Source organism: Sturnira hondurensis, unplaced genomic scaffold (genome assembly GCF_014824575.4).
Source record: "Sturnira hondurensis isolate 20B ecotype Veracruz unplaced genomic scaffold, ASM1482457v3 Scaffold0000396, whole genome shotgun sequence".
NCBI classification, from domain to species: domain Eukaryota; kingdom Metazoa; phylum Chordata; class Mammalia; order Chiroptera; family Phyllostomidae; genus Sturnira; species Sturnira hondurensis.
This window is the reverse complement of record NW_028073027.1, coordinates 3,730,471-3,743,053: the sequence shown is the minus strand read 5'-3', so window position 1 is coordinate 3,743,053 and position 12,583 is coordinate 3,730,471. Positions and strand designations below refer to the sequence as shown.

Below are 12,583 nucleotides of genomic sequence, written 5' to 3'. Positions count from 1 at the left end.
GAGAAACCATAAATAGGAAACAAAAGGACAACTAAAGAAAAATAGAATTCTGATACCCAAATATGAAGAGCTAAATAAAATCCTAATGATAGGTACTCCAATACATTCTGCAGAACAGTCATCAGGTTTCATTTAGTGATCAATTAGAAATAGAAAATGAACTAAGAACCTCCAGACAGTTTACGGGAGACAGGTGCCCTTTGGATTCCAACTGCCAAAACTTTACATTACATACCCAGAAAAGGTTTTATAATAAGGACCTCACTCAGCCATCACATTCAACTGCCCCTAGGACTTCAGCAATGTCTCCCTCAGTTGTATGGTCATCAGTAAATACCTATCACAGTAAAATTATTAGGATCATACCCTTTTCACTCACCCAGTGTCCGAGTTTGGCCTATAAATTATTTAACAGCCCTGCCTTTAAGCCTCAGTAGTTATCCTAGTTTGGGAGCTTAAGTGCCTCTGAAACCAAGCTCCTAGAATTCAGAGATGTTAAAAGCATGGTGAAGCCGTTATCAATAGCTCTCTAACCATTTTCTAAACCTGTCTGTACCCTGCAACATACACACAGCCAAAATTATCTGACAAAGATAATGTTGCGGAGCTTTACTGGGGTAACTGTAAAAAAAATCAAAAATGCTTTGTGGGTACACTAAAGCCTAACTTGAAATAATGAGGTCTGACCATGGAAACCTGGGGAAACAATAGAAGCAGACCTATCAGGGTCCAGCAACCACTGACAGGGTAAGAAACCCACTGTAGACAAAGCCAGAAAGTGATTTGAAATTGCAGACATCGAGAGTGAACGGAATAGCTGCCTCCCCACATGTTAGGCTACACTCACGATGCACAGATGGGAGGGTGAGGCTATTAATCAAGTTCCTTCTTTCTCTTTTTCTACTTGAGGTTTCCCATCTAGACATGACTTTCTGTCAGTATTTACCAATCTGAACAGAACCTCAAGACATGAAAAAAAAGCTAGTATTTTAAAGTATTTGGTGGAAAGGTGCTACTCAAAATTAGTGAATAATACTTAAAAATCAGGGACTCTTCTATGGAGTCAATAAAAAAAAAACAAACAAATTTTACTGCTGATGATGAGGCAGTGAAGAGGTAAAAGATCTCCTTATAAGTCATTCACGGTTTTACCATATGCAGTTAAACGTCCTGGAGTAAAGTTAATGGAAAGTGACTCAACCTTCATGACTCATTAGAAAAGTAAAAGCCAAAAAAGTCCAGTGAAGACTCCCCTGGTATTTGACCAGTAAGGAGCTGTATCAGGACTGTTAATGCTCATTATACACTAAGCCTTCAAAAGTCGGGTGGTAAATAAACCTAAGTACTTCTTATCCAGGTTTCCAAGAAGACAGAGTGATACTTCACTCACGTAAATGTCAGTAACACCATGTGAAGAGAGTTGGTAATAATGATAAGCTAAAAACCATAAGCAAACTTAAAAAAAAAATTGAATCTGTTCACTTATGCACTTCACTCGTGAAACTCCGCAGACCCTTTCTCAGAGCTGGTATATGGCATACTTTTGTTTTACATAAGATTCTATTTATTTAGTCAATTTTGAAGCCCCCAGAAATTTATAAAGAGTTCAATTTTTTCCTTCTTAAACCAAACATGTCTATATTTTTAAAAGTCACTATAACAAAAATATCCTGTTGCCCTGGCTGGTGTGACTCAGCAAATTGAATGCTGGCCTGCAAACAAAAGGGTCACAGATTTGATTCCCAGTCAGGGCATCTGCCTGGGTTACTGGCCAGGTACCCAGTAGGGGGTGCATGACAGGCAACCATTCATTGATGTTTCTTTCCCTCTCTTTTTCCCTCCCTTCCCTTCTCTCTAAAAATAAATAAATAAAATCTTTTAAAAAATCCTGTCATAAAGCTTTTATCAACAATAGTCCTGACCAGCACCACTAGATTAAATAATAGTTATAATAACTAATACAGTGATAAATGAAACATCAGAAAAAAAGATGAATACGGAAGTTTTATTTTTAATTTCATTGAAATGGTCTAAAAGAGACCATATTTTTCTATAAAGTACCAGACAGTAAAAATTTTAATCTTTGCTAGTCATAGGGTCTCTGCACAGTTACTCATCTGTCACACCGGCATGACAGCAGCCACTAGAGATATATACACAAATGAGCATGGACATATTCCAATAAAACTTGGCTTGTAGGCACTGAAATTTTGTATTATTTTCACATGTCACAAAACATTCTTCTCCCTCTCTTTTTTTCAATCATAAAAAACGTGAAGACCACTCTCAGCTCACTGGCCGAATACATACAAAAACAAGCAGGGGTGAAATGGGTTGGACCAAGTGCCGTAACTTGCAGGTCCCTATTTTAGGGCAGCAAATTTCAATCACTGGAAGAGAAAACAAGATGCCACTTATTCTTCAACACTGGTGGAGAAATGAGTTGCCACTGTAAAACCTTACAAGAAATAATAGGGTAGCATCTCTGCTTTAAGATACCACAGTATTCTCAATACTCAGGATAGCCCAAATGTTCATTGTGTAAATCCAAGTGTGTAATCTGGGTATAAAAACTACAGATTTCTCGGACCATCTCTTAAAGATTCAATTGATAGTAAATAGAGCCAAGAATGTGTTTACAGGAAAGTTCCCCAGATCATTCTCATGTTGTACCAAGGTGTAAAAACAACTGATAGTTTCTTATAAGGCTAACATGGACACACTCTGAAAAAAGTCCAACCATTGTTAATACAACGAGAATAGTTTGTACAACATCCATGTAACCTGGCAGCCAAGGTCAGTGGACTGAAATGGGCATGTGCAAACAATGACGATTTCACTGTCTAGTCAGTGGGTACAGGAGACACTGTTGAGGAGTATGTGTACTGTGTGGCCATCGCATTCAAAATGAGTGAGTAGAGCAACAAAACTGCATCAAATTTTCTGTTAACCCTAAACACTTACCCATGGAAACTGTTTGGATGATTCAGAAGGCTGCTGCTATGGGCTACAGGTGATTGCCAGATTCATCACAACACACCTGCTCATGCATCACGTCTTGTGCAGATTTTTTCATTGAAACATCAAATCACCCGGGCGATGCAGCCCTCTACAGCCCAGATTTGGTGTCCTGCAACTTGTGGCTTTTCCCAATAAAATCAGCTTTGAAAGGCAAGACATTTCAGTCTGTCAATGAGTTTCAGGAAAATACGAGAGGGTACCTGATGGCAACTGGGCAATCTGTATGAGGTCCCAAGGTGCTATCTTTGAAGGAGACTGAGGCATCATTGTTCTAAGTGCAATGATTCTTGTATCTTTTATCCGCTTCAATAAATGTCTCTATTTTTCATACTGCACAGCTGAAGACCACATATGAGCGTGCATGTATGTATTTATATTTGATAAAAGATTTGAATCCAGAATATCCAAAGAACTCTCAAAACTCAAAAATAAAAGTCTGATTATTTTTTAAAAGGACAAAAGCTTAGAAGATACTCAACAAATGATATCATGGCAAATAACTACAAGACAAGAGGTTCAACACCATTAGTCAACAGAGAAATGCAAATTGAAGCCACATAAGGTAACATTACACATCTATTAAAAGAGCTAAAATTTTAATTAAAAAAAAAGACCTGTAGTACAGCCACTTTGCAAAAGAGTCTGGCAGGTTTTTCTAAAGCTAAACATACACTCATCCCTATACCCACTAATCACACCCTAGGTGCTTACACACAAGAAATGAAAACTTACATTCCCCCAAAAAACCCTTTATGCATGTTTACAGTGACTTTATAATCACCAAAAAGTGCAAACCACCAGTGAACAGAAAAGCAAATTGTGGTGCAGCCATACAGCAGAGCTCAGCTAAAAAATGAACAAAATGACTAATACAACATAATAACTAAATATTATGTTAAGTGAAAGGAGCTAAACTCAAGAAAGCTACTTCTTGTGTGATTGCATTTATATGGTATGTTTGCACAGACAAAAAACTGTAGGGGCAGAAAATGAATCAGTGGCTGGCAGAGATGGGAAAAAGGTTTAGAGGTTATGCAACTGTTCTATATCTTGGTTATTGTGGTGGTTACCAGACTACACATTTGTCAAAATTTAAAACTATATACTAAGAATGATAACATTTCATGGCATGTAAATTATGCCTCAATTAATTTGACTAAAAACAAAACAATATATATACCAGTATATATACTGGTTATATACTGGTTCTAGTTTATTACAAAGTTGTCACTATTTTTATGACAGTGTGTAGTTGCTGTCATATGCATACCTACATACCTTAATGTGTATATGCATGTTTTTTAATGAAAGCTAACATTGACTCGATACCTACAATGTGCCAGACACTGGAATACTTTTAAATTTCTCAATTTCCATTTAACAAATATAGAAAATTAAGGTTCACAGTACCTAATATCTTGCCTCAGGTCACACAGTGAGTGAGTATATGAATGAGCAGCAATGTACATCAAGCCCACATGGCCCTAGAGTCTAGCTCTCTTGCCTCAATATATACCCTTGCCATTTACCTATTGCTGTGTAACAATACCCCTCCCTGCAAAAAAAGCTTAGTAGCTTAAAATAATTTGAGTATCCTTCATGGTTCTGTGGGTCATCCAGGCTTAGCTGGGCAGTCCTCACAAGGGTTCTCTAATGTGGAACGTGGTGGCTGAGGCCACAGTCACTGAAAGACTCACTCGAATCACAGACATTGCTAGATGTGGACACCGGCTGTCGGCAAAGCGCTCAGCGGGGACTGTCAACCAGAGCCCTTTCATGTGGGCTCTCCCTGGGGTTTTGGCTTCACCTGGCATGGCAGCTGAATTCCACAAGGGTGCTTGCCAAGAACAAGTGTTCCAAGAGACCAGGGGCTGAAACCTCAAGGCTCCCGGCGACTGAGACTCAGAAGTCACGCTACATCACTTACCCTACTACTGGTCACACACAAATCTCAGAGCCAGCCCAAGTTCAAGGAAAGGGGACTACACACAGGCGTGAATACTGGGAGGCATGGCTCATTCAGAGGTCATCTTTGAAGACCAGCTCCACATACCCTCACCCAAAAGTGAATTATAGATTATTGTAAATTTCTTCCTTGTACTATTCTAAATTTTCTGTAATATATATGTATTCTTCTGTAATCACAGGAATAAATTCTTTAAGATACAATATTGTGTTTTTTCAAAAAAAAAACAGCTCACCCATTTCTCACCCACCGCCCCCCAACTCCACATCCCACCTCCGGCAACCACCAATCTCTGTTCTCTGTATCCATGAGCTTGGTTATGTATGACTGTATGTATGTATGTATGTATGTATCAGATTCCACATAAAATGAAGATCATACTTTGTCTTTCTCTGACTTATTTGACTTCACATAATGTCCTCGAGGTCCATTCATGTTGCTGCAAATCTTAACATACATGTGTTTTTTTAAATGATGGCAAAAATAATTTTTTGTGTCATGTACTTTTAAAAGTATATCTTTAAACTCTTTTAGACCAGTTTCTAAAGTCAAACATCTAGGACTACATGGTCTAAATAATCCCCAAGGTCCCTCTGAATAAAAAAACCAATTATCCTTTGTAGGTCTCACCCAAGACCTAGGACATCCTGATGTTCCAGTCTGAAGCACAGCACACATTTAAATGGGTCATCTGTCAAAAATATTAATCCTGAGGCCTTTCCACTGGCTACTTCTGAAATTTCAAATATACCTGGTGCAAGGTTTGTGTTTCCCCTACAGAGCAGGGTAGTTCATTTCAAAATATGCTCCTGTACTTAGAGAAGTAGAATTTTAAGCAGAGTTTACTTATGTCTTATGGTATTTCTATTAAAATTGAACATTGTTTTTTGTTACCGAGACAAAAATCATTTATTCCAAAAAACTCCTATTTTTTAGACCCACCCCCCCTTTTTTTAACTCCTATGTTTTTATTGAGATAAGAACTGAGGAAAAAGCATAGCCTATGACTTTCGAGTTTTCTTCCCTAATTCATTTCATCTTAAAGTGTCCATGCCAGTAAGCATTAGTCCTTTCAAACTGAGTGTTCTAAGAGTGGAAATGTGTTTTTTTGTGTGTGCAGAAAAAACCACTGAGGCAGGAGTGTAAACCCCTGTAGTTCACCCAGTAATTCATTTGCTGAATCAAAGTAATACCTAAAAAATGTTCTTAAATAAAAATACAGTAATCGCCCTGGCTGGTGTAGCTCGGTGGATTGAGCGCAGGCCTGTGAACCACAGGATCGCTGTTCGATTCCCAGTCAGGGCACATGCCTGGGTTGCAGGCCAGTTCCCAGCAGGGGACACACCAGAGGCAACCATACACTGATGTTTCTCTCCCTCTCTCCTTCCCTTCCCCTCTGAGATAAATAAATAAAATCTTCTAAAAAAATACAGTAAAAACTGTGTTAACTTATATTAACTTTCATACCCAACACTATCCCTAAAATAACTTCAGAAAATCTGAAATTGTTTTGTCATACATCATTTTCTTTCTACAGTTTCAAACATACGAAACATATCAGGAATGGATCTCACATATCTACAGAATAATTTAAAATAAAGAGAAGAAGGGGGCAGATAGGGAGAAAGAAACAGAGAAGGTAAGAAAAAGAGAGGAAAGTGAGAAAGAACGCAGAAGGTGGGAAAGGAGAGTGGTGGGAAGGCTGAACTGTGTGAATACACAAAGTTTTCTAAGGCTAGGTCTCAAGGTCCCAATTCCTAGCACCGTGGCCTCTGTGGTGTGGTATAGTAACTTCTCCAACCTGGCCTCAGATTTTCAGCTGGAAAATGAGGCTGCTGGCCTGGATCAGTGGCTTTTAATGCTTTCTACTCTGAGACCCTTTCTAAAAATGCCAATTAACTTTACAGTCTCCCACAAAGCAGGGGTTGTCCTCTAAGTATCTGTTAGTTAATTCAAACTAACAAACAAACAAAAATGTTTAATGGCTTCAGAAATGCTACTTAAAGAATCATTTGGAAAATAACAGCTATATCCATTTTTTAAAAATCACTGATTCACTCAGCAAAGTATTGCATATCTGCACATAGCAAAAAACTGAAAGATTTCTTTCTCCTTTACGTGAGAAGTGTGTGAGGGGTCCCCATATTAATTTACAGAATTCTTCACATCTCCTTGAATACCACATGACGGCCTGTCCACCACAGGCAGATAATGTCCATGCACCACAGGGCATGCTTCATTGTGAGAGCACCCCTCCCTCAATAGATGGCAAAACATTCTCTCCAGCTGCCAAATTATGTAATGTTGCTTTGCACTTAAGGAAAAAGAATTAAACCTATAACTCCAATAAAAATCAAAACCACGAAACAGCGTTTTAAAATGTTTTCATTAAAATGCTATCCTTAATAATGATTACTTCCAAGGTCAGAAGGAAGGGTATGGAATTATTTTCTTTTTTTCTTTATTACTTTCTTTTATACCTGTCTGTGTTGGATGAATTCTACTTATAATATGCACCTATGAGAAATAAACAATTTTTTGAAGTTTTTCTAAATTTATTACTAGCATTATGATACATGACAGTCATGGTTAAAAGGTATGAGGCCTACCCTATAAGAGTTTATACTCTGAGAAGGAATATAAAATAATTATGCCAAAGACAGAATCCTGCACTAACAGACAGGATCTATTAATGTATTCATTCTTTTGCACATTCAAATATTTGTTGAGTATTTGCTGTCTAAGTCGAAGACCTGAAACCAGATGAGGATTAAAAAGCTAAGAAACAAACCTCCAACTCCAGAAGATCCAGCCATGGTCTTATTCAAAAACAACCAGAAAAGTATGCTGTAGAATTCCGAAGCAAAAAGAAAGGGAGTCTGACCTGGAGCCAGAGACTGTGCATCTCACTGGCTGCCTCCTGTGCAAGTGATGTGAGTGTAGATCCTCCCAGACTTCTTACCTAACTTATTGAGCCAGACATGATTCTGTATCTTTCTCCCTAAAGTTCTGGATTTATGCCATTAATTTAATTTATCACTTTATGCCACTGGGGTGTTCTTGGCCTGAAATGAATCACCTAAAATTAAGCACCTAAAATGCTTTCTAGGTATATTTCTGAAAATGTATTAATCTTTACCTTTCATTAAAGGAAAAAGGATTTGCTCACAAAATAGCTAGCTAACTTTACTTAAAAGAAGTAAGTCACTACTAGGTGCATGGACTTCAGATGCTAAGTGTGTGAGTGCACACACACACACAGTTAACTTACTGTCCTTCCATCTGAAGGACAGTAAGGGTACGAAATACAAGGAAGAAAAAGGTTGGCACTGGCAGAAGATGGGATGGGTAGAACGTAAGTGCTCCATGGCTAAAAGTGGGGAGATTACAAAGGAGTTAATAAAGTTTAAAAGGGTCTAGACAGGCTAACACTCTTGAACCACAAGTTTAAGATAATGTGAAAGCATTATTAGATAAAGGAAAGGAAAGATTACAGTGATAAGCAAACAAAAGTAAATAGTGACAAAGGAATTAAATAGGATTGGAAAGAGCAAAAAGGAAAGCCAGAATTGTTGTTTCAGAAAAACAATTCAGCAATAAAGTTAATTGATGGAAATAGCTCATATTCAGAAAAATATGTTCCCATCTATGATCTAAACTAAGAAACTTCCAGAATATTGTTGGAATCTGACTGTACCTTTGTCTAGCATTCACAGATTACATGATGCATTTGAGTTATATGCTGATAAACAATATCTGGGAATTATTTCAAATGTTGTTGCATAGAACTGCAAATGCTTCAGAAGAAATAAAGCATTATTCCTAAACACTGGCAACAGTATTTCTATAACAGAAAGCATGCAGATGTTCTAAGTACACTTTTAAACCAGGAGCATGTATTGACATTTAGTTAGACTTCATTCTTTTCACCTACATATGAACTCAAATTTGTCCCTTTCTCTCCTATTTTAAGAGAGATTTCCCAAGATAAAAATACTGCCCTGGTTTGTTTTTTTAAAAAAGATCTGTCCAAATGATAAATATCTTTGACTGCTTTAAAACTAAGTAAACAAGCACTGGATTTTAACCTAGAAAAGAAAAATTTCAAATATTCCCTTTGCCTGATGTCAGCTGCTACCCATGACCTCTGTTGAGATATTCACAACAAAAGTCACAGGGCTCCCCATCCCGCCAAAGCAATAATGCAGTGGGAAAGAGCCACGGCCACTGCATTATTCTCAACCTCTTCTGTAACCTCCCCCATGATCCCCAATTGTAATTGTATATAAACCTACTTGAGGTTTAAAAGGAAAAAAGAAAAGTACAGCAGATTTTTTTTAATGGGGTTTAAAAATCTGTGCCAGAATATTAAGCAAACTAAACTTCCTTTTCAAACTAAGTTGGAGTCTCAGAACTAAGAACAGTCTCAATGTTTGGGTATGTTTTACCTAATCATAGGCACGAGCTTTATACTCTTTAATTAGGGTCCAAAGACATTGTTAGGGAGTAACTATGGCATAATTAAGAGTTATATTAGAGAAAGCTACACTTTATTAGACTTGACTACTTCCCAGATCAAAAACTAAACCACCATTAGGACGGCGCTAGTATACAATACATCATTTCCTTTGATAATCTCTGAACCAGAAAAGTCAGATGCTTACAAAGACAATGATCTTCAACAATTTCTGAACACTTTCAAAATCAACCAATATTTAACTCTAACTTAACAAAAGAGCCAACTGAGTTTCCTTAACACTGTACCCTATTATGTAAACTGGATTACCAAACACTGTATTATGTGACATGAAAGCAAATCACGTGTGTTAAACTAGAGTTTAGCAACAGAAACATCATGTATTTATAGATGAAAGTGTTCGCTGCACCCCTTGAAGATGAATATACTAGAATAAATCATTCATGTCTTGGTTAGAAATCAGAAGACCTAAGAGTAATATAATTGCATTGGCATAAAGTGAGTTTCAAGTTTCTTCCAGGTCACTGACAGGTAGAGGGAGCTAGGCAAAATCACAGCACTGTGTAAAGATTCTTAGCTGTTGAAGTTGTGTTGGAACTCTAATCCCCATCCTAAGCACCACACACTACTCAAGTGTCACTTTCCCTACGGCAAAGACACCAAAGCCCCCATTCCCCACACCTCCTCCCCCCACAAACACAACTCAGACCCAAAATGCTAAAGGCATACAAAAAATTTCAAAGACTAGGAATTTCAAAGTGTAAATCTGCCCTTCCTATCAATCAGTTGGGTTCCCTAGTCTGGACAGTGCTGTGAAAACCACATTTACATATGAATGCCACAATCTTCACCAAAGCTAGGGTGGGAATTGAAGGACTGAAAAGTACTACCATCGAGATTAGGGCCTAAACTTTAGCATCCTTCAGAAACAAGAGGACAAGCCTAGGCCCAGCCCAGCCCCACTAAAAATTCCACACAAAACCTGCGACTCTGTCCTAGTGTTTGGATCTCTGGGAAACAAAACAGTCAAGCTTTCTTTTGATTTGGGGTCAACTTGAGGACCCACAAGACCATTTGAGTCAAATCAGTCGACAAAGAAACATGAAGTTTCAAGAAAGCCAAGATTCCTCTTTTCAATTCTACATTCCCAAGGCACCTCAAGCCACAATGCACGTTTGATATAGATGACAGCCACAACAAAGACAGCCTTTGCAAACCCAGATAGTACTCTGGAACTTCTATGCTTCCTAGGGACAAAGAACAGCTGAAGACAGCTAACTAAAGGTTAAGGTGATCCAGCACCCAGGATCTCAATGAAAAAAAAAAAAAAAGCTAGGTCTTGGAGCAGCTGATGGAAACAAGGGGAAGGGAAGTCAAAGGAATACTTGCTGGTAGCCAAGACAGGTCACTACTAATCAGGCTTTATTTTCCTGGATATCTGTACAAAGAACCATTAAAAAATCAAGGACACCGTTCAGTCCGTTCCCCCTTGCTCAGTGCTTTCTGTAAGAAAATGCTTATACAGCTTCCCACAAGCTCGCAGCGCTGGGCAGTGCCAAGACTAAACTTTTAAACCTTGGGGAAGGTGGGAAAGTCAGCCAGCCAGACGCTGGGCTAGGAAAAGTAGAGACAAGGAGGGAAAGAGTCAAGTTTCAAAACAAAGGCTCCACTAGGAACTGAATGTCAAACCCTCCCCGCGTCCAAGCCTTCAAGCCAGCTATGCTGGGCCTCGATTTTTAAGAACACAAATAAATCAGATTTACCCAGTTCCTTGTTGTACACCAGAATATTTGCACAACCACTTGATGAGGGTGCTGCTATCCTCGCCCCCACCCCCCACCGCCACCAATCTCCTTACACAGGGTAATACTACGGCTTAGAACATAAGTGATTTGCCCAAGGTCCCCGAGTAGAGCCTAAATTCAATTCCCTTCACGTCCAGGGCAGGCCAGCACCAGGTGGGCGACGAGCGACCGCCTTGGGGCCGAAGGGACGACGCCCCTGCCCAGAGCGAACCCAGGCTGGGAGAGGGGAGGGGCCCACGCGAGCGCTACACGCCCCGGCGCCTACCTTCCTTGACTCCAGGCAGCTTGGACTGATCTATGCTGACTTCAGCCATGATGGGCCGGGGTCCTGGCTGCCCCTGGCCACCCGCTTCCCCGCCGCTGGCGGCAAGGAGCTCGGCCCGCGCGCAGCAACAGCGCCCGACGCTAATCCAGCCGGCAGCGTGCGCGGGCCGGGAACAGGGAGAGGGGCAGGGCAAAGGCTGGCGACAAAGGCCGAGGGAGACCGGCTCTGGCACCGCAGGCTGGCGGCCCAGCTGCCGCGCCACAGCCACCTGCTCCCGCGCCCCCCGCCCTGATCAATACCAACTATCCGGAGCCCGGAAATGGACTCGGGCCGTCCAGTACGGAGGGAGAAAGGAGTCAGAAAGGAGGGCGGGCGGGCCTGGGTGGGGAGGGGCGGAGAGGGGAGCTGCAGGTCTGAAACCGCAATTGCGAGTGGCTGGCTAGCGACGCGCGGCTCCCGCGGCCGCCTCCCAGCTGTTTCCTTTGTGCGGCGTGACGCGCCTGAGGCCGGGGCCCCGCTGTGCCCCCGCCCCCGCGCCAGGGTCGCGCCTTTGGTGGGGGCTCCGCGTCCTGAAGGCCTCAACAGAGGGCCACACGGGTCACCCAGAATATAATCATTAGCCAGCCGTGTACATAGTATTCTGTACTCTGGCTTTGGGCTGAGATTTCCACAAACGCATGCTGTGTGCTGCTTTTATGTATGGGCATAAAAAAATCTCTGATACAGCGTACTAGAACTGGAGAGCAGCTGAGAAAAACGTGGGCCAATTCACACCAGCTGGGGGAACTGAGTCATCCATTCATCAGAAACGCACGCATGTCTACCAAATGTGAAGTTGGGGGCTGATAAAAGCCTGTGTCGGAAATCTCTTTCTTAGGGAATGTCACACATTGGACTAGCGTTGTGACATTTTTATCCGCCCCCCCCCACGCCCCCGCACCGCCCCGAAATAGGCAACATCTTCTGTCTGCCATCTCCTGGCAACAGAATTCTTGGGTCCTATGGAAAACCCGCCCCTATAAGTGGCCTCTCTCCCAAACGTGTGTAAT

General features: G+C 40.8%; 1 protein-coding gene across 2 annotated transcripts in view; it reads right to left on the bottom strand.

The window, feature by feature from the left end:
• CCDC50 (coiled-coil domain containing 50) overlaps nucleotides 1-11,997 on the bottom strand; it is a 69,640-nt gene extending 57,643 nt beyond the window's left edge. The window contains exon 1 of one of the 2 annotated variants that reach the window (XM_037039864.1): nucleotides 11,535-11,997. In XM_037039864.1, coding sequence (XP_036895759.1) covers nucleotides 11,535-11,583 — 49 coding nt within the window. In that variant the 5' untranslated portion in view covers nucleotides 11,584-11,997. The remainder of the gene's footprint in view (nucleotides 1-11,534) is intronic. The other variant, XM_037039921.1, reaches the window with a different exon arrangement.
• Nucleotides 11,998-12,583: the final 586 nt, after the last annotated feature.